Here is a 23044-nt window from a genome sequence, read left to right as displayed (position 1 = left end):
TTGTCTACATTTTTTTTGAGTGCTGGTTTGGTATTCATGAAGTTCCTAATGTGCTGTTTGTCATAAAGTATCTTAATTCTCCATCAATTTTGAAAGATAGTTTTGCAGGGTACATCAATCTAGGTTGGAGGCTGTTTTCCTTTGGGGCTTGGAATATGTCACTCCAAGCTCTCCTTGCCTTGAGGGTTTGTGTTGAGAAGTCTGCTGTGATTCTGATGGGCTTTCCTTTGTATGTGATTTGTTTCTTTTCTCTAACTTCTTTTAGAATTTTGTTCTTCTGTTGGGTTTCTGGAATCCTATTATATGCCTATGTGTACATGTTTTTTGATCAAGGCTAGCTGTAGTCCTATATGCCTCACTTATCTGTATGTCAAGTTCTTTTCCCCTCCTTGGGAAGTTTCCTGCCATCACTTCTGTGAACAGTTTTTTTATGTCATCTGCACTCTCTCCTGTTTCTTCATTGACTCCAATCAGTCTTATGTTATTCTTCTTTGCATCGTCTAGCAGCTGCTGGATTGATTTCTCATGGTCCCTTACAATTTTGAAGCAATTTTTCTTTTCCTGGTCACTAATTGCAATCTTATCTTCTATATCTGAAATTCTGTCCTCACATTGGCTCATTCTGCTGTGTAGAGTTTCAATGGCATTTTTAATCTCCAGGAAATCTGTTCGCATCTGTTTTATGGATTCCATTTGTTTCCTATGTTGGGATTCCATCATGTTCCTCAGCTCCTCTATTTTTTTTTATCTGTGTCCTCTCTAGATTTATTAATCATGTCTTGCACTATGGGCACAAACTCTGCTGTTATCAGAGCATTTATTTCTGATTTCATTTTTTCCAGATCCTCTTTGGTTGCCAGTTCAGGGAGTCCAGGTGGTTGAGTATCAGAGTGTTCCATCTCATTTCCCTTTGGGGTTGCTGTAGGTGATCTGGAAGTCTGGTTTTGAGACTTGTTAATGTGTCTTCTCATTTGGCCGGAGTGGGGGGGGTGCTGTTGGTGCCCACATTGCTCACCTCCTCTGGGCTGGGAGCAGTGGAACAGCAGCTGCAACTCACAGTTTCTTAATGTTCTGACAGCCTCCACTGTAATCCCAAGTGTGATTGTTGTTTGATTGTGTTAACTTGAGAAGTTTGGTTGAGAGAAGCTTAACTAAACTGGCTCAGCAATTTCGTGGTCTAGGGTGAGGGAGATCCACTGTTTTGTTTTTTTAAGACAGGGTCTTGCTTTGTAGTTCAGGCTGGCCTTGAACTCACTGGGTAGCCCAGTCTGGCCTCAAATTTGTGGCAATCTTTCTTCCTCAGCCTCCTAAGTGCTGAGATTACAGGCATGTACCACCATGTGTGGCCTCCTTCATTTTTTAAATAGTACCATCATTGTTATTAACAGGACTTAATGGATATAAACAGAGTATTCTACCCCTCTATGACAGAGTATACATTCTTTTCAGCAGCACATAGTACTTTTTCAAAAATAGATCACATGGGCTGGGGATTTAGCTCAGTGGTTCCGGTGCCTGCCTCGCAAGCATAAGGTCCCGAGTTTGATCCCCGGTACCAAAAAAAAAAAAAGATCACATAATAGTCCATCAAGCCTGCTTAAGTAAATACAAAATAACTGAAATTACCTCATGCATACTATCAGACCACTGTGCAAGTAAAATAGAAATCAACAACAGAAGACAGTTTAGAAGGCAAAAGCTCCTGGAAAATCAACAACATGTGCCTATACAACCAATGGGGCATAGAAGAAATCAAAGAAATTAAAAAATTTCTGGAAGTTAATGACAATGATGGTACAACTTACTGAATCCTCTGGGTCACTATAATGCCAGTTCTAAGAGGAAAATTCATCACAATCAATACTGACATTAGGAAAACAGAGCAAGCTCAAATAAATAACTTTATGAAAAAAATCTTAAGATATCTGAGAAACAACAACGAACCAACCCCAAACCAAAATTAAGGAGGGAGATTACAAAGATGAGAGTAGAAATCAACGAAATTGAGACTAAAAATACAGTTAAAACATCAATGAATTGGGCCTGGGATTTAGCTCAGTGGTTCTGGCACCTGCCTTGCAAGCCCAAGGTTCCAAGTTCAATCCCCACTACCAAAAACAAAACAAAACAAAACAAATCAATAGATTGAAGAGCTGTTTCTTAGAATAAATAAAATAGATAAGCCCTTAGCTAGACTCATGAAGAAAAAGAGAGAAGACTTACATCAATGCAATTAGAAATGAAAAAGGTATGGCCTCAATGTGGATCCATTTAACTATGAATGACTCTAGTTTCTCATTCTTTATGCCTAAGTAGTACTTAAGAAACTAGAGTCATTTATAGTTAAATGGATGCACATTGAGGCCATACTCTTAAGTGATATAAATAGGACAGACATGTGTAAGTACCAAGTAGTTTCTCTGGTGTGAGAAACTAAAAATGTAAATAAGAATCAAAATGTATAACAAATAATGTGAATCAGGAAGAAAAGGTGCAAAGGGGAAGGGGAAGTGGGAGGGGTAGGGGAAAGGAAAGGAAAAAAATACTAGAAAAGGAAAAAATGGAAACAAAGTCTTTCTTTGTAAATAGGGAGGGGTGGAAGGGTTGAAGGGAGGGCAGGGGAATGGGCAAAAAATAAGAACCAAGATACATCATGTAAAGATACAAATTCCGAATGATGAATGTCATCACATTGTACACCTAAAATGTACTAATAAACTTAATGAAAAAAAATAAAAAAGGTGAAATCACAACAGACACTGTCGAAATCCAGAAGATAGTAACTACTTCACAAAAATTATATTCCAGGGCCGGAGATTTAGCTCAGTGGGTTCACCACCTGCTGTGCAAGTGCAAGGAACTGAGTTCGATCCCGGGTACCAAAAAAAAAAAAAAAAATTTATATTCCAACAAATTAGCAAATTTTGAAGAAATGGTCAGATTTCCTGACACACAGTACTGAAACTAACCCAAGAAGATGTAAATATGCTTAACAACCCAATAACAAGCAATGAAATTGTCACAGTAATAAAGAATCTACCAACTAAAAAAAGCCTAGGACCTGATGGATTCAGGCTGAATTCTACAAAACCTTTAAGGATGCTATATCACCAATACTCCTCAAGATTTTCAAAGAAATTGAAAGAGATGGAACACTCCCAAATTCCTTCATAGAAACCAGTACTATCCTGATCCCAAAACTAGATAAAGATCCAACTGAAAAAGAAAACTATAAGCCCATCTCCTTAATGAATATAGATACAAAAATCCTCAACAAGGTATTAGCAAATAGAATACAGCACATTATCACAAAGATCATTTTTTTTCGCAGGGGAATTAGCTCAGTGGCACCATGTCTGCCTTGCAAGCGCAAGGTCCTGAGTTTGATTCCTAGTACCAAAGAAAAAAAATCATACATCATGATCAAGTAGGTTTCATCCCAGAGATCCAAGGATGGTTCAACATCCTTAAGTAAATAAATGCAATACATCACATTAAGAGAAGCAAGGTGAAAACCACATGATCGTGTCAATAGATGCAAAAAAGGCTTTCAACAAAATCCAATGCCAGGTTATGATTAAAAACCCTGAAGAAAACAGGTATAGAAAGATCATACTTGAATATGATAAAACCTATTTGTGACAAATCAATAGCCAGCATCATACTAAATGGAGAAAAACTAAAGGCATTCCCCCTAAAATTAGAAATGAGAAAGATGTCCACTATCACCTCTTCTATTCAAAATAGTACCTAAAACATTAGCCAGAGCAATTAAGCAAGAGAAAGAAATAAAAGGGATATGTATAGGAAAGGAAGAAGTCAACTTATCATCATTTGCAGATAACATGATCTTTTACAAAGAAGGCCCAAAATATTCTACCAAGAGACTCCTAGAATTAATAACCTAATTCAGGGCCGGGGATTTAGCTCAGTGGTTTTGCTGCCTGCTGCACAAGCACAAGGACCCGAGTTCGATCCCTGGTACCAAAAAACAAAACAAAACAAACAAATAACCTAATTCAGCAATGTAGCAGGATACAAAATCAACAGAAAAAATCAATAGTGTTCTGGTACACCAATAATGAACTCACTGAGAAAGAAATAAAGAAAACAATACCATTTACAACAGCATTAAGAAAATTAAATACCTATGAATTAGCCTAACCAAGGAAGTAAAACGACAAAAACTAAAGTACTCCTAAAAAGGAGATCAAACAGGACATCAGAAAATGGAAAGATATCCTCTGTTCCTGGATAGGCAGAACCAATACTGCCCAAATAGCCATACCTTCTAAACTAATATACTGATTGAACACAATGCTGGCAAGGTTGCAGGAAAAAGAAACACTTCTACATTGTTGATGTAAATGTAAGGTAGTACAACCAGTATGGAAATCAGTATGGAGATTCCTCAAAAAACTAAAACTAGAAATTCCATTTGACCCAGCTGTTTCCTTCTACGAATCTTCCCAAAAGAGTTAAAGATATCATATTCAGTGACACATGGATGTCCACATTTATAGCAGCACAACTCATAATAACTAAATATTCAAAGTGGCCTATATGCCCATCATTGAATGAATGGATAAAGAAAATGTGGTATTTATATATAACAGAGTACTACTCTGCCATAATGAAGGATTAATTTGAGTTATTTGCAGGAAAATGGATGCGCCTTGAGACCATAATGTTATGTGAAATAAATTAGACACACAAGCTAAAATAGCTCAGGATTTTTCTCACATGAGAAACTCAAAGTATAAATAAATTAATAAGAAAAATAAAAAAATAGATAATAGGAAACAGAGAGATAGAATTTTTTCGGGGGGTACAGGGGGAATCAAACACTGGACTTTGTGCTTGCGAGGCAGGTGGCGGAACCACTGAGCTAAATCCCCAGCCCGAGAGATAGAACTTTTGCAAGAGGGAGGGGGGCCAAGAGATGGAGGAAGGAGCAAGTGAGGGCAGGGATACCAATATCAAAATACCCAGCTCTGGGCTGGAGACTTAGCTCAGTGACTCTATACTTATCTTATAAGCGCAAGGTCCTGAGTTCGATCCCTAGTACCGGGGAAAAAAAATACCCAGTCCTTATGCCCAGTGAACTTATGTAAATTGAAGACAATTGAAAACTACTAAATAATAAGTGTGATGACACAGTCATGCACTGTATCCATATACATGTGTGTATGTGTATATATGTGAGTATTAAGGTCAAAGAAGCATATACCTAAATGTGCAGTGGTTAAGTCTACAGCTCAGTTAGACATTGGTTTGAGACCTGAATTTGCCATTTGTTATGTTAGTTGTATAATCTTGGGCAAATTATTCAAACTATTTTAAGAGTCAATCACGGGCCAGGAATTTAGCTCAGTGGTGCTGTTGCCTGCCTCACAAGCACAAGGTCTTGAGTTTGATCCCTGGTACAGTCAATCACTGTACATTATTTCATGCTTACTACAGAAGAACAGAATACTACTAATGTTTATTGGAGACTGAGTCACATAATACAGACTCTATTTTACTGGTTACTAAAAGAATGCTTGGTTAAATGCTTTAATAAGATTATCATAATTAGGGCCAGGGATTTAGCTCAGTGGTTCCACTGCCTGCCTCGATAGTGCAAGGTGCCAAATTCGATCCTACACCTGGAGTACATTATAAAATCAATATGTAAACTGCACTGACACTATTTTAAGGGAAAAACATGCCTTCAGGGGTTGGAAAGTGCAGTTTGATATCCTAACTTAGTTGGCTGCAGATCCACAGAATATTGATTAGCCGTACTGCCCCAAACAGACTACAGACAGCTAGGAGATGAGCAAATAAAAGGTAAACATTTAAGACTGGACCTTTCACAAAATTAGCAAGTCTCCATCAACTCAAGGTTGAAAGATGAGAATATATTTATTTTATTTGCTGTTATCCAAAATGTGAAACACCAAAGAGATCAAAGTGCACATCAAGTCTACTATTAACTGTTGATGTTGGAAATACTAGCCAGTTAGGTAGACTCAGGGGACTCAAGTTGAAATGACTATTATCTCAAGAGTGTATTTTTACAAAACCTATCAATGGACTACTCAGTTTCAATCAAATAATTGAACTAATGGGTATTTTTTTGCCATATCTGACCACAATTATCTCTTTGAGCCATAAAATATGAATCTGAGCAGAGGCTAAGAATGTGTTCTCTACCCCACACTCTCCCTCTGCTACTACTAAACACTGCTGTCCTCAGCAGTTGAATCTCCAGTCATAGGAAAGTTTGTTCACAGTGCTCCTTGCTGCTATATTTTCTCAATAAATTTTGCTTCAATATAGTTAATTTCCCAGCTTAAAAGGTTTCTTTTCTCCTGCCCCTACCCAAGGGTAGCATGATACTAATTAGAAATATTTTTTGGATAAGGGTAGGATTTTAAATTTTGACATATGTAAAAATTTTTTTTTTTTTGGTACCGGAGATCGAACTCGGGTCCTTGCACTTGCGTAGCAGACGGAGAAACCACTGAGCTAAATCCTCAGCCCATATGTAAAAATTTTACATTTAAATTTTGGTAGGTTCTGATATCAACTAAAGTAACAGCCATAAAAGTAATTTTGAAACATTGCCCCCCTCATAGGGATAATGTAAAAAAATTTATTTATATCTATACATTCATATATAAAGAACATGCTCTCTATTATTTATCTACCAATATTTATATATGTATATATGTGTACATATGTAGAGTATATATATGTTAAGTAACATGTTATTAAAATTATATTTTATTTAAAACATATTAAAGATAACAGCCTTTATATCAATTGTTCCTATTTTTTCCAGTACCAGGGATCAAACTCAGGACCTTGCACTTGCAAGGCAGGTATGGTGTCACTGAGCTAAATCCCTGGCCTCTGTGATAACAGCCTTTACAAACAGGATTGTCAAGAGAATTAAATAATGGATATAAAGTGTTCTTCACAGTGCCTGTAAGTTAGGCAGTTTCTAAGTATTTGTAAGACATCTCCCATGTTTACCTCTTGGTGTAAACTTAAAGCCAGAGTGTTCTGAGCAGAGAAGAAAGGATGTCAGAGAGCGACGAATGTGAAGCTATGGCACTGAGAGAGTGTGGCCTGTACATCAAATTCAATGGGTGGACTGGAGAGGACAAGATTGAGCGGAGCCAGGAAAACTATTAAAGGGACCAAAATAAGAGTTAAGGAATTCCTGGACTACAGCAATAGCAAAGGAGAGGTGGGGTTGCTAAGAGAGGTGTCTAGGATGTATAAATGATAGGAACTAGGGGCAGTTACATGGAGATGGAGAAGACATGACAGATATCCCAGGTGTGATGTGTTTACTGGGTGTATGTTAGTGGCGTTCAGCCACAGAGCCACCAACATGCTTTACAGGAAGGAGCTAAGGAATTTGGGTTCAAATATATTTAAGTTAACAGAGGATCTGGTTAATCCTTTTATGCCTAGTGTTCCTTTTTTTTTTTTTTTTGATACCAGGGACCGAACTCAGGACCTTGTGCTTATGGGCAGGCGGTGGAACCACTAAGCTAAATCCCCGGGCCCTAGTGTTCCATTTTTGGAATGTCATGAAACAACTTTCATAAAAATTCTTATCTTCAAATTCTCATTCTTTGAATTTTTCTAGGTAACACGCATGAATTTCATGCAAAAATTCAAAAAAATGCAAATTTTGGCACAAATGGGTTGAAAAATCACCTACATTATATAAGGTATGAGACAGAGAATTAAGAAGTCAAATTATTTTTAGAACACCTGATAAAAATATTAATGCAGTTAGGCTCTTATAGAATCACACTGACAATGACCAAGGGATATTACTTGAGAGCTACAGGTAATAGAACTTAGTAAATAACTTGGAAAAGGAATTCATATTGGAATTAAGTCAACTAGAAACATGTTTCCATCATTACCTCAGCTGCTTTCCCATTGTAAAGGCGAAAATGATTACAGGCCTTCAGATTGAGTGCAATGGTACTGTCAGGAATTTGCTGTAGATAAACAGCCAGAACTTCTTGAGACACATCATAGTAATCCAGCTTGTAGTAGCAGAGGGCCACATAGACATTGAGGGCAAGGTATTCCCTATTAGGGGAAAGAATTAAGGGTTAAAAGTTTAACACAGCTTCATAGAAATGTCCAGCTCAGGGCCAGGGATTTAGCTCAGTGGTTCCGCTGCCTGCCTCGCAAGTGCAAGGTTCCAAGTTCAATCCCTGGTATCAAAAAAAAAAAAAAAGAAAGAAAGAAAGAAATGTCCAGCTCAAATGGACAAGGCAAAGAAGAAAGGTTAAGAATTTATCTTGTGAGCCAGGTGTGGTGGCGCACGCCTGTAATCCCAGCACTTGGGAAACTGGAGCAGAAAGACACTGTGAGTTTGAGGCCAGCCTGGACTGCATAGCAATGTAACTATATCACTGAGGTTGATATACCTAGACCACACATTTTCTACAGGGGCAACAGTACCCTTGCAGGGCCAAAACCTGATTTCTATGGGATGGTAAGAAAATCACATTCATTTTATGTGTAAATCACAGATATACATATAGTGCACAAACATATAGACAATATATTATATATTTATAGATAGATATGCAGGCAACTGAGAGACAAAAATACTAAATAGGCTCATTAGAGTGATAATAAAAAAGGTAAAAAGGCCTTAGCTAAATAATATCTAGGAATTCTTAACCCCATTAGATTATCTACTAAGTAGATCTGTTTGGTTTTTTGTGGTTTTTTTTGGTACCAGGGATCGAACTCGGGTCCTTTCTACTAAGTAGATCTGAATGCATGGTACTAGACCCAAAGGAAATTAGGTCCTCAGTCAAACTAGTTACAAAAGAAACTAACAATATGAAAAAGATTTTGATAGGCATAAAAAAAAAACAGACCTGTTATCCAGCAGTATTCGCTTATATATATCAATTGCCTCTTGGTAATGAGACCGCATATAGTGGATTGAAGCCAAACTGAGCTGGTCTTCAGTGATATCCTGAAGATTTTGATGAAAGTTCATCAATTTCTTCTCATCATTAAACTAAACATGTGAGACAAGAAATGTAAAGATTCACTTTGGTGTAGAGTTAGAAAAATCAACATCAATGACATATAGATTTTAGCTTCTCCTACTAAGAATTTGTGTGAAGGCATTAGAGAGCTACCAAGGTAGACAAGACTTGAGGTACCAAGATTCCAAAGAGAACTAAAAGGAACATTGAGAGGTCCAGTGATTAATATTAGCTATTAACTAATGTGGTAGACAAATTAGATGCAAATGGATATATTGCAGTTCAAAGTATAGCTTGGAAAGGTTTTTATTGAGGCTAGCCTTTTTTTTTATCCGCCTGCACTCTGGTTAACTTATAATAAACATCAGGAAAATAGGATTGGGCGTGGTGGCACATGCCTGTAATCCCTGCACTCTGGGAGGCTGGGGGTAGGATGATTGCAAATTCAAGCCCAGCCAGGGCAACTCTGTAACTTAGTGATATCCTGTCTCAAAACAAAAACTTTTTAAAAGACTGGGGATATGTATCAGTGGGAAGGCCCTAGGTTCAACTGCAGCACTGCAAAAAAAAAAAGGGCAGGGGGAGAGAAAGTTTCAAATGTTACTATTTCTCTAGGAATAAAATTTGAAACCAATCCAAATGACCAACAATAGGAAAATGACTAGGTGAATTATGGAACATTTATTAGATAAAACACTGTGAAGGCATTAAATTGCAAGGCAGAGAAGTGAGGTCTGAAATTCAAATTTTTTTTTCTTTGTTTTTTTTTTAGGGGGGGTTTTCTTGGTACTGGGGCTCGAACTCGGGTCCTTCTGCTTGCAAGGCAAGCAGTGTAACCACTGAGCTAAATCCCTGGCCCCTGAAATTCAAATGTTATACATAGCACAGGACTAGGATAAAAATGGAGAAAATCTGTGCCATCTAAAGATGGCATCTGTTACTTAGCTTCAGTCAATTCACTGCATGTAGGAATATGAATTCGGAGTTTTCAAATCTTGTAGTTTTTAAGAAAAGACAAACAGCCGGAGATTTAGCTCAGTGGTTCTGTTGCCTGCCTCGCAACCAGAAGGACCTGAGTTCGATCCCGGTACCAAAAAAAAACAAGAAAAGACAAACATCAGGCTGGGAATTTAGCTCAGTGGTACTGCACCTGCCTCTCAAGCGCAAGGTTCTGAGTTCGATCCCCAGTATGGGGGAAAAAAAAGACAAACATCAAAGTCTTTGACATACTCTATTTTTAATTATAAGAAATATTCAAACACTATTTAAAAAACTTACCTGTGTCCATTTTCAGCCCATGAACTATAACGTTTGATATGCTCTCTCTCTCTTTTTTTTTTTGTGGTACCGGAGATTGAACTCAGGACCTTGGACTTGCAAGGCAGGCACAGTGCCACTGAGCTAAATCCCCAGCCCTGTTTGATATGCCATTAAGTGAAAAACCTGGCTATAAAACAGCATATATATCATGATGCATATTTGCTAATACAAGGATTCAAACAATTTTTTTTTCCAGTACTGGGGATTGAACTCAGGACCTTGTGCTTGCTAGGCAGGTATGGTGCCACTGAGCTATATCTTTGGCCCCATTTTTTTTTTCATATTTTTAAAAGATAAAAATTTTTTAAAGATTGGAAGAAAAGGCTGGAGATTTAGCTCAGTGGTGCTGCTGCCTGCCTAGCAAGCACAAGGTCCTGAGTTCAATCCCTGATACAAAACAAAAAAAAGATTAGAAGAAAAGAGAAAAAATATGAACTGGGGATTTAGCTCAGTGGTGCCGCCACCTGCCTCACAAGCACAAGGTTCTGAGTTCAATCTCCACTACCAAAAAAAGAAAAAAGTGAAAAAATATTACAGTGCTGTCTCTTAAGTGGCAGACTTATAGGAAATCTTACTTATGTGTGTGATTTTTTTACTATATTCTAAAAGCACTATAATAAACATACAGTATTTTCATAATCAGAAGAAAATCACAATAAAATATATTTCTTAAAATTGAATCAAAGACTTCCACTTCTAATAATAGTAGGGGTAATTTCACATACAATGCTCTCACACAGAACAACTAGAATATCTTGGAAACTATTACAAATTTGTGTAAAGGCATCAGAGAGCTACTGAGGCAGTGAAGACTTGAAGTAGTAAGATTCCAAAAAGAACTAAAAGGAGGATTGAGGAGGCTGATGCTCAGCTCCATTTTTTCTCAATGCATCTGTCAACTCTTAACTGGTGACTAAGATGGTGAAAGCTAAGTACAGATTGAGAAGTCATAAGAGCTGAATGGCAAAAATTTGAAGCCAGAGCCCACCAAGTTTATCAGTAAGGACCCCTGGAAAGCTACCATAGCAACAGAAGTAAAAGTGGAAATACAACATCCCTTGGGATAACTGAAAATCACCTTTAAATAAGTCAAATCTTTGAAAGAAACTGATTGATTTGCCCCACCCTTTGTGCCAGAGAGAAGCAAAAATCAGTCCTCTCTGGAAGAGGATAGAATTATCTAGAGCTTCAAATTATCTCTATATGCAATAGCTAGCTTTCAATGCAATATTACTAAGCATACCAGAATTAAGACCATTTGTCCAAAAAACAAAAATCAGCTGTCAGGAGTTAAGAGTTGTTAGAATTATTAAATATGAACTTTAAAAAAAAATTTTTTTAAATGAACTTTAAAATAACATCACTATGTTTAAACAATTAAATTAAAAATCAGAGAACTTAAGGAATTAGAAATGTTAAATATAAAATATAAATCCTAGAAATGAAGAATACAATAACTGAAATTGAAAGCTAAGTAAACAGATTTAATAGATAAATAGACATGGCCGAGGAAAGATTAGTAAAGTGAAAGACATTTTTGCAGGAAATATACAGAAAATGTGGAAAAGTATTCATATATTATAACACAATGAAAAGGTCTACAAATTTATATATATTATGAGGGCCCTAGAGGGAAAGAAAAGAGAATATGATGAAGGAAAATTTGGAGAGATAATTACCAAAGATTTTTCCAAATCAGAAGAGGAGGAGGAAAAAAGAGAAGCGGCGAGGAGGGGGAGAAAGACCTCAACCAAGCACTGTGAAACTGATGTGGTATAAATAAAAAGAACATCTAGAAACATCCTACTAAAAGTGTAAAACCCCAAAACAATGCATATCAGAAAACTACCATCTTCAATGGAGCAACAATCAGACTGAGAGCTGACTTCTCAGTAGAGACAATGGGACCTAGGAAGCAATAAAGCAACATCTTCCAAATACTAAAGGAAAATGACCACCTACATAGAATGCTATGCTATACACAGAAAAAATTATTTTTAAAAGATGGTGAAATTAAAACATATTTACACAAAAACTGAGATAATTCATCACCATTAAGGGAAATAATGTAAGAAGTTCTTCAAACAGAAGGAGAATGAGTCCAAATCAGATGCAGTGGCACACACCTGTAATCTCTGCTACTCAGGAAGACAAGGTAGGAGGATCACAAATTTGAGGCCAGGCCAGGCAACTTGGAAATATTCAATCTCAAAATAAAATTTAGAAAAGGCTGTGGATGTAGCTCTATGGTACAGCAGTTGCCTAGCATGCATGAGGCCCATGAGGAAGGAGGGAGAGAAAGAGGGGAAGGGAGGAAAGGAGAAGGAGGGAGGGAGAGAGGGAAAATGAATATGATTCTCGATAGGTACAAAAGTATGCAGAAAGAAATGAAAAGCAATAGAGAGGATAAATATGGTTAAGTATAAATGAAATCTGATGGCAAAAAACAACAATAACAGTATTTTGTGAGATCAGAAATATGTAAGGCCGGGGATTTAGCCCAGTGGTTCCAGGGCCTGCCTTGCAAGCACAAGGTCCTGAGTTCAATTCCTGGTATAAAAAAAAAAGAAATAAAGAGAGACAAAGGATATTTCAGATTTATACAAAATATGAGTGTGAACAAATGAGTTAAAAACATCTGTGGCCTTAAATTGTCTGGAAACTGGCAAAAATACAGGGCTGGGGATTTAGCTCAGTGGTGCCACGCCTGCCTCACAAGTCCAAGGTCCTGAGTTCAATCCCTGGTACCAAACAAAACAAATATATAAAAGATACATGCTGCAGCAATTGCTAAAATAATATTAGTAGTTTGCACAACTAGCAAAACAGTGATGGGGAAATACGGAATTTTAAAAAATCAATCTAAGAAGAAAACAAGAAAGGAGAGAAAAGGGAATGTGAATTAGTTGGGGCAAGTAGAAAATAAATAGTAACCTGGCAGTTACTCAGCTGACCATATGAGTAAATACACTAAGTAAATTAATTAAATACAAACACTAGAATTTTTTTAAATAAAGATTTTAACAGGACTAAAAAACCTATAGAACTCATTTTTATACTGTTGTTAGGGGATATACTTTTAATGCAAGGACATAGAAAAGGAGAAATAAAAATATAAAAAGATATATACAAACACTATCCAAACAAGAGTTGGTATAGTACAGATAAGACAAAGAGGAATGTTTCTGGAGATAAATGAAGACATTTCATGATAATACATATTTTGATCTACTAGGAAGACCTAAAAATTCTAAATTAGTGTGTGCTTAATGATGGAACCTGAAAAATATGTAAAGTAAAAATTGAAAGAATTATAAAGACAGACAAAGGTATAATTACGGTGTAAAAATTTAAAATGTACTAAAAATAATTATTTTCTTTTTTTTTGGTACCAGGGATCGAACTTGGGTCCTTGTGCTTTTGAGGCAGGCAGCAGAACCAATGAGCTAAATCCCTGGCCCAAAAATAATTATTTTCAAATACTGCCTGTGGGTGATTTGATAAACTTTCTGCGATACAACCTAGAAATAGTAATTAAAAGATTTAAAGTTATTCATACTCAATAACTCAGTAAGTCCATTTCCAGGGTGTTCAAAATGACATTTTTATAATTAAAATTAGAAATAATTTAACTAGTACATGCTAAATAAATTATGACACATATGATGCTTAAAATAGAATGCTATTAAGCCATATAAAAATCATGGTGTGGGGCCCGGGGATTTAGCTTAGCGGTTCCGCCACCTGCCTCGCAAGTGCAAGGTCACGAGTTTGATCCCTGGTACCAAAAAAAAAAAATCATGGTGTGAAACCTATTTAAGGACTCAGGAATGTGCTTATAGTATAAAGGCACACACAAAAAAAGCAGAGCACTGGGCCAGGGATTTAGCTCAGTGGTTCTGCCGCCTGCCTCATAAGCGCAAGGTCCCAAGTTTGATCCCTGGGACCAAAAAAAAAAAAAACAGCACAAAAAACACATCCAACATGAATCTCTTTCTGCAGAACAGAGAAACAAATAGATTCATATAAAAGTACCTTAAAAGAAGTTACACCAAAAGATTAAAGGGGTCATTTTTCCAATGTAGTTCATATAATTTCCTTTGCTTTTTCTTCTTTTGCTTAGTTATACAGGTTCTTTTTTTTTTTGGTACTGGGGATCGAACTCAGGACCTTGTGCTTGCAAGGCAGGCAGTGGAACCACTGAGCTAAATCCCCAGCCCAGCTTACTTATACTTTCTTTGTTTGACAAAATAAATGTGTATTACTCATAATTTGAAAACATATTATTTAAAAATCATTTGATGGTGACTACAATTATCTGGAAACTGTGTGTTTACTTCCGCCATTCAGAACAAGATGTCTCTGAGTCTGTTTCCAAAGAGGTAATAGGAAAGTTTACATACGCTAACCTTTTAAATGACTGCTACTCAACTAAGAACTAAAACTTAACATTTCTGAATAAATGAAGAGGGCAAAAAATATTGAAGGCAAGAGAATCCTATACTATAAAATTTGTCCATATTCTACTTGTCCTAGAAGTACCACTAACAGGAATTTCTACTTAATTATCTTTCACTGTTGTTGGTAACAAGAAGAAAAAACACCATACATATATATATATGGTTTTTTTTCTCCTTGAGACAGATTCTCACTATGTAGCCCAGGCTGGACTCAAACTCCCAGTGATCCTCCTGCCTCAGCCTCCTGAGTGCTGGGATTACAGGTGTATGCCACCACATCCAGCAAGAAAGATATTTTTAAAACAAAAGGGCTGGGGATTTAGCTCAGTGGCCTGCCTCTCAAGAACAAGGTCCTGAGTTCGATCCCCAGTGCCAACAAAACAAAACAAAAAATATGAAATGAAAACATAAATACCTTATGGGCCAAATGGAAGAGCAGGCGATTTTGGAGTCGACTTTTTGGAGCTGAAAAAAAGATCCAAACTGCTTATTAAAGAACTCAATAGTTCATGGCATTTAGTCCCTTGAAAGAATAAAATGAAATGCATATGAATCTCCCCAAATCCTTATCTACCTGACCCTGATGTGTGTCTGTTATAGTAAATACTGTTTGACTCTGGTCTCCACCTATAGTAACATCAAGAACTGAGGGCGGAGGATTTAGCTCAGTGGCACTGCACCTGCCTTGCAAGTGCAAGGTCCTGAGTTCGATCCTCAGTACCAAAACAAAAACAAAAACAAAAGAACCAAAAGGGAAATGTCCTAAGATTCTGCTCCTCCCCACTACTTGTTTTACCTGATTCTATTATGTCCTGCAGCACAACCTTCCACACAGGGAGCTACAATAACAGCCCCCTCTGAGCTGTTCTATACTGAAGCAAACACTACCGAAGACAACTACAGTCATCCCAGTAGGCACAGGAATCCACTCTCTTTCAGCTGTTCATCCTAGCACTCTTTCTCAATTTCTCTAAAATCTCCTTTTCCACAATTATGGTGCCATATTTTCCTAAATACTACCCCAGGCTTTACTCCATTGATCTTCGAGCCTAGCAATGTACCATACTTACACAGGCAGCCAAGCAAAAAGGTTAGCACTTTTCAAGTTCCAAATTTCCTTTGCACTCTTGGAAATTTTTCTGATAATGAACACCCAATTCTATACTGTATATGTTTTACAGAAAAAATTTATACTTCAATGCATAAAAAAAGAAAATGTATACATATGGGAATGGAGATAGCCACCTGATCGTTTTTAGGAATCTAACACTTTCAGGCATAGATAAGGTCTAGAAACATGAGACAAAGTAAAAACTCTAAAGGACCTTATGACCAAAATAAGAAAGACTACATTCGTATTCATGAAACAATTTCGGTACAAATCAAGAAAGGCTTCAAGTTCTATCTTTTCCAGAAGAGACACAGTACATATATTACATTATTAGGGAATGCATTTTTCCCTAATAAATTTCCTCACAAATATTCATTCCCTTGCCCACTTTCTCTGTAGTTCCTTGAATTTAATTTGATTCATATTCTAATTATCCTTAACCTTTTCTCTCATGTTTCCCCTTTTCCTTATTCTTATTTGTAAATTTGAGTATAATCCCCTGAAATGACTATCATAACAAATAAGAAAGCAGATGGGAAGGCATCTGGATTCTTTAGGCTGACATTACTAGGTTCCTATCTTGGAAACTGGAAAAGTAGCTATAAATCCACAGCCATGAGAGCTTGAACAGCTACACCTAACTACTGACAGCATGCACTTCCTACTATGATGAGGTCTAAGGAGGACATCTGCCCTTTTCTTTTTTCTCATCCTTCTGCTTTTAGGCTGTACCTTCTTGGGCAGGAGCACACTGAAAAGAGGATGGTGGGAGATGAACACTCCTTTAAACATAAAGTTGACAAAGTTCAATAGTTTTTGAAGAGTAAAGCTACTGGTTTTTTTAGCTTTTTAAGGTCAATTGGCTTTTTTCCTCAACAACAATAAAAAGGAATAAAAGGAGTTTTTAAATCTCCAAAATGACTTACTATAGTAAATGAAGATTATTAGATATAAAAAGAATGCATTTTAGCCAGGCATGATTATATATGTCTGTAGTTCCAGCAGTTTGGGAGGCTGAGACAAGGGAATCCCAAGTTCTAGCCCAGCCTGGGCAACTTAGTGACTTAGTAAGACTCTGTCTCAAAATTTTTTAAAAAGGAGCTGGGGATGTAGCTTAGTGTGAAGGTCCTGGGTTCAGTCCCCAGTACCTGAAAAGAAAACTACGACATCAACAACAAGAACAAGGAGTCCATTTTACCTTTAAATCCCGCTGCTTCCGCCTGTTGATACATCCCAAGAAAAAAGTAGGTGCAGGCTAGGTTCACCCAGACTTCAGGATTGCAATTTTCCTCTTTCGTTGCATTTTCATATTCCTGAAATAGATAAACAGTAATCTCGTTTTACCAGTAAAGTAATTCTATAATTTTAGCATAAATGCTGCTGAAATAAGCACTAATTGTTCTATAATCCAAGAGGATTTCTTACTGAGAGAGGGGAACATCACATTTAGGAAATCCTACACATTCCTCAATCATTTTTTACCTGAAAAGGTTAAATACTGAAGCTAAAGCTCACTCCTAACCATGACAGGGTGCTGTCCATAAAATCTCACACAGCTTTTCCCCCATTTTAATCACTGATACAGACTAGAAAACTGTAGAAATGAAAAACAAAGGAAATATTTTATTTTTGCTAACTTAAAAAGGCATACACAAGATAAGAAATACATTAGTTACTTAAAGTCTGATAACTTTAATACACTCTACATTTCATCTCATTCTGATTGTTTCTTGGCCTTGGTGATTTGATTTACATTTTAAAAGCTATTTTTTTCCCTGCCAAGGAAAAAATGCCAAGGACATTTCTTAACCATACACTTTCTATCAGTCTTTCTCAGAAGCCCGTTTCTTTTCCTTACTACATGTGGGTTACTTTTTCTTTTTCTTTCTTTCTTTTTTTTTTTTTTTTTGGTACCAGGGATTGAACTTGGGTCCTTGCCCTTGTGAACCAGGTGGAAGAACCACTGACCTAAATCCCTGGCCATGGGTTACGTTTTCTTCTGTCCTATACCTTTCACAAATACTCCCAGGCTTTATTCCTTCTTTTTCACATATTCCCTTTTTCTTCAACAATTCTGTTCTTTTTGTTCTTCATCTCATCTTTTCATTACCTGGCCTTGAACATTTTGTTTTTATCATGTGTGTTCTTTAAACTTCCTTAGATTATACATATCTTAAGAGTAAGAATCTGTGCGAAGGGTTTAAGCAATTTCATTTATAAATCGAAAATTGCTTGATGTAAGGCATATATCATTTTATTTAGATCAATAATCCTATGGATTAATCATTGCAGATGAGTAAGGTATACAATGACCAAGAAAATAATTTCCAAAGCTTCTACACTTACAAAAATAAGGATTATATAAAAATAAGGGCCAGGGATGTAGTTCAGTGGCACTATGCCTGTCTCGCAAGCGCAAGATCCTGAGTTCAATCTCCAGTACCAATAAATAAATAAATAAACAAACAAAGATAATATAATCTTTCCTGTATGTGAAAATAATCAAGTAAAATTCTTTTGAGAAGACTCTTGAATTTTTTTTTTTTTTTGGTACTGGGGAGTGAACTCAGGACCTTGCACTTACAAAGCAGGTGCTGGCACCATTGGGCTAAATCCCTGGCCCGAAAGGTTTTGTTTTTTTTTTTTTAAATCAAAATAGCTTATTCTTCCTCTCCTGAAGATTTCTTAAGCAATATTAATGTAGCTGGGGTAGAGCTAAGTGGTAGAACATTCATCTGGTGTGCACAGAGCCCTGGGTGCACAGAGCCCTGGGTGCAGTCCCATACTAATCCCATGCCACTGTGCTAATATAATTCAGGATTTATGTAAAAGTAAAAAAGTAAATAAGATACTTATGTTCATACACTGGAACATAAATATAGATACAGATATAGGTATAGAGGCATATATGGAAAATTTCTGAACCAATACATTAAAAAAAAACCCAGCAGGTTCCTCCATTAACAAAGAAATAGGCCCAGGGAAAGCAGATAGAGTGATTTTTTTTCTTTATTGTTTCTCCTGCATTGTTTGAATTTTACCATAAGTATCATTACAACACAAAGTTTAACAACATTTTAAGCACACTCCTGTTAGATTTTTTTAAAAACTAACCTCCAGAGCTCTCTTGTAGTCACCCAGGTGAAAAGCACAGTATCCAATCCATAAATTCGTATCCTCTTCTTGTTCCCCAACATGACGCTTGAACTTCAGGTTAAAAATTCATGAAAAAGAATCATGCAAAACTTTGAATAGCTTCTGTTTAAAAAAAATGCTATGTTAAATTACTGACGAATGATCACCAAGCTAAGTAATAGGACAACACAGTTTTATAATTAAGCCTACATAGAGAGATATGTATCTTCCAACTGTCTCAGAAATCTCTTCTGTCACAGAAATTTATATGTTTAAATATTTCACATTTGGTTTTTCATTTACTGACACTTACTCCAGGAAGTATTTGCATTATCTAACAATTCTTCTAGAGCAAAAAGAATTATGTGAAAATTTAAAGCCAAATAACTGAAAGTAAGAGAGTTTGAGCAATGAACTGGCTACACAGCCAGGATGTGTGGTGACAGAGACTAAAGTAACTCCTGCTTCCAAAGCCCATGTTTCATGCTTACTGATTCAACCCCACACTTCCACTCTTTCTTATGAGCACTCACACATACATTAATAGGCTGTAACCCTTCACTGAGAACAAACCATGAAATCATTCTCTCACCCTTGATCAGGCTAACTGGCCAGGCCTGCAAGAGCTAAGGATGTACAGAAGACTGGCTTCATTTATCCTTCATGAACAAAGAGTTATGAATTCATCAGCTAACAAAAGAAACGTCCTGTTTTAGAGAAAAAGACTGAAACTTTGAAAGAGAATTCTGAGTCACCATGGTAAGGTGACTTTTTTTACTCTCCAAAGTGATTAAGCCCCATTGATACTTTTATTGTCTGGGACTAGAATTTATTCTCCTCACCAAATACTATGAATTTGAGTATAAAGCCTGGAGTCTGAGGAAATTCTTGAAGTCTCCCTGAATTTACCCCATGAATTTCCTGGAGATACAAGAGAGCTCATCCTCACCACAAACCACAGTAGCTCTCCTTCCCAAGTAGCACAGAATTCCAACAAGCTGCCTAAGAATGCAGGCATAGAGCCGAGCCTCCCTGCCAACTCAGAGGCTATCTGTGATTACATTGTAAGAAAAATGTGGTCATTGCCTTAAAGAAAAGAGAGAAAAAGTAGACTGACAAAAAATAAGCATATTAAACAGCACTCAATCCTTCCAAGTCAACTCCCCTGCTGTGAAGATAAAATAGTTGACATCAACAGAGGTGGACAGTGTGCCCAATACGAGTGCCCTAGTAAGACACAGGGCAAAACATGAAACACAGAAATTTATGTAAAGCTAACTAAACTATTATTACTGATAAGATTCACAGTAATATGGCTGGCTGGAGTAGTGTTTTGGAGACATAACGCCAGCACAACACAACCAGACCATGCAGTCTAAACTCTTCAACCTTTGGGACACCCCTAACATGTGCTTCCCACAGAGCAGTTTCTCAAAGTACAGTCTCCCTGGACCAGTACATCAGAAGCACTTAGACCAGTGGTGGAGAAACTAAGACACATGTGTTGCAGTAAGGTATTTGTTATCACTGAAAGCTCTAAAAGGTTCACCATCACTGACTTAGATGACCTAAACTGCACATTCTTGAGGATCACCGCAGACCAAAAGAATCAGAATTCTAAGGCGGAAGCCCATGAATAAATATATCTCAGTAACTACCCTCGATATACTTCCAATACTTTTCAAAAGGTTAGAACTAGGGGTGTAGCTCAGTGCAGAGGGCTTGCCTAGCATGCACAAAGCACAGGGCTGGAGGATGGAGAGCTAATGCCATAGAGACTTGAAATATTTTTTGGTGATACAATATTTTAAAAATAAATATGATAGGGCCAGGGATTTAGCTCAGTGGTTCCACCACCTGCCTCCCAAGCGCAAGAGCCTGAGTTTGATCCCCCGTACCAAAACAAACAAACAAAAACCATGATAGACTTACTTAAATTTGTCCAAAATGTTATAACATAAGAATACATCATAAATTGGCCAAGAGGTAGGATAAGCAATATGTGAACTGATGCCATATTAAGTGTTGGTCCATATATTTAGGTTAGAGCCACCAAACCAGCTAGACATAATCAAATGTGGCCCTCCCCCGGACCACAAAAGTGTCCCTCAGGCAAAGGGGAAGGAAGTGGGAGGGCTAGGGGAAAGGATAGAAGGGAATGGGATTAATATGAGAAAATGGAAAAATAGGAACAAAATCTTTGTAAATAGGGAGGACTGGAGGGGTTGAAGGGAGGGCTGGGCAAGGGTGAAAAATAAGAACCAAGAGAGACTATGTAAAGGTGCAAATTTCCAATGATGAATGTCATTATATTGTATACTTAAAATGTACCAATGATTAGAATGAATAATTGATAAGGTCCAAAGGGGTAGGGGTAGTGGGAGGGGCAGGGGAAAGGAAAGAAGGGAAAAGAAAAACACTGAGAAATGGAAAAAATGGAAATAAAGTCTTTGTAAATAGGGAAGGGTGGAGGGGGTGAAGGGAGGGCTAGGAATGGGGAAAAAATAAGAACCAAGATGCATTATGTAAAGGTACAATTCCCAATGAGAAATGTAATTGTGTTGTATACCTAAAATGTACCAATAAAAGAATTTAATTTAAAAAAATAATAATAATCTTTCAAAACTCAAAAAAACCACAAAGTGTCCCTCACCTGAAAAAGATACATTTTTTTGTCCTTATTTTGTTGTTGGTACATTTTGTTTTTAGTTCAGCTTTAATAAGGTTTACACACACACACACACACACACAAATAAGGTTTACAGTTAACTTGGATCTAGAATCTGCAACTAACTAGATTTACTAGAGGCTTCTTATGATGCCCTAGAATGCACCCACCTATTCCAACAGTATAGCAACCAGCATTCACCCAAGCATTCATCTATGGTCTGGTATTCACCAGACTAAGAAGCAACCTTCTTTGGACATTACCTCCAAAAGAGTAAGAGCTCCAGTGAAATCTCTTTGTGAGAGTAGCTCCTCTAGTTTTGGAATCTTCCTACCTTTCTTCTTCCTTTTGTTAGTCTGTGGTGGTTCCCCACCTACAGCAGGTTTGGCCCTTGAAAGCATCTGTTAAAGAAACAACAAAGACAACTGTATGTTCCAATTCTGATGGTCAGTTTTTAGTCGAGATCAGGCACGTTCAGGGTGGTATGGCCGTAGATTGATGGTCAGTTTTTAAATGACATTGACAGCCCCACGATTTACAAGCCAAATCCTTAACAACCCCAGGGAAGTCGAGTCAAACTCTCTTTATTTAGTAACAGGTATTTTACTAAAAAGGCATCAATACTTGAGCTGAGCCAAAATAGCTACTTCCAACTTCTTTATCTATAGGAGATGCTCTGCTGTAACTTCTGTCGCCTCTTGGTATGCTCTCCATCTCACGTGCAGCTCAGGTGTGAGCAAATGAGAAGCAGGAGGGACGAAAGCATCAAGGTATTCATCTTTGCATCCCTCCCTGTCTCCCGTGGGAACACTGGAAGGAGAGGGAGATAACCCTGTTGATAAACCTAGACTTTACCCCAAAGCATGCTGGGAATCTCTAAACCCCAGTCCCGGGACCTACTCAAAGTTCTCCCTTACTACCAGAGCCACTAACCATCTTGGCGACGGTCCTGTGAGCCCCCTCTGCAGACAGCAAAGGCCGCTCCTGGGAGATTAGCTGTGCTCACGGAGCGCTCTGTTTCCAAGGCAACCCCGGCGGGAGGCTGGTCCGTCTAGGAGAGGAGCTCGCCCGAGAACCAGTGCACCGCGCTTCTTGGTTCCAAAACACTGCTGCCTTTGGGAAACTAGGCGTTCCTCTCTCAGGAGATCATTGTTCATTGTGCTGAGTGCGAAAGTTTGGTTGTGTTCCTGTTTATGAGTTTACTTTAGGAAACGATGAGTTGGAAGGGCGTTGTTTTTCATGAGCAAGTATCCTGGGAAAGTAATTTTCAAGGACCACTTCCGTTCTGCACTCCATAGCAACCCAGGGTGTGTCTGGCACC

At 37.5% G+C, this 23044-nt stretch overlaps 1 protein-coding gene across 2 annotated transcripts in view; it reads right to left on the bottom strand.

Annotated features, from left to right (window-relative positions):
- Positions 1 to 22835, bottom strand: part of Ift56 (intraflagellar transport 56) — a 54823-nt gene extending 31988 nt beyond the window's left edge. Inside the window, exons 1-7 of one of the 2 annotated variants that reach the window (XM_087206305.1) lie at positions 22657 to 22835; positions 21987 to 22124; positions 19035 to 19127; positions 17119 to 17233; positions 15225 to 15274; positions 8913 to 9058; positions 7935 to 8106 (exon numbers count right to left, since the gene is read on the bottom strand). In XM_087206305.1, the coding sequence (XP_087062431.1) occupies positions 7935 to 8106; positions 8913 to 9058; positions 15225 to 15274; positions 17119 to 17233; positions 19035 to 19127; positions 21987 to 22124; positions 22657 to 22659 (717 nt within the window). In that variant the 5' untranslated portion in view covers positions 22660 to 22835. The remainder of the gene's footprint in view (positions 1 to 7934; positions 8107 to 8912; positions 9059 to 15224; positions 15275 to 17118; positions 17234 to 19034; positions 19128 to 21986; positions 22125 to 22656) is intronic. The other variant, XM_087206306.1, reaches the window with a different exon arrangement.
- Between the last annotated feature and the right edge of the window lie 209 nt (positions 22836 to 23044).

Source organism: Heterocephalus glaber, unplaced genomic scaffold, assembly GCF_053883595.1.
Source record: "Heterocephalus glaber isolate CG9 unplaced genomic scaffold, H.glaber_assembly_v1.0 deba00000621, whole genome shotgun sequence".
Taxonomy (NCBI): domain Eukaryota; kingdom Metazoa; phylum Chordata; class Mammalia; order Rodentia; family Bathyergidae; genus Heterocephalus; species Heterocephalus glaber.
The sequence above is the reverse complement of the archived record's forward strand: the minus strand, read 5'-3'. Positions and strand labels throughout refer to the sequence as shown.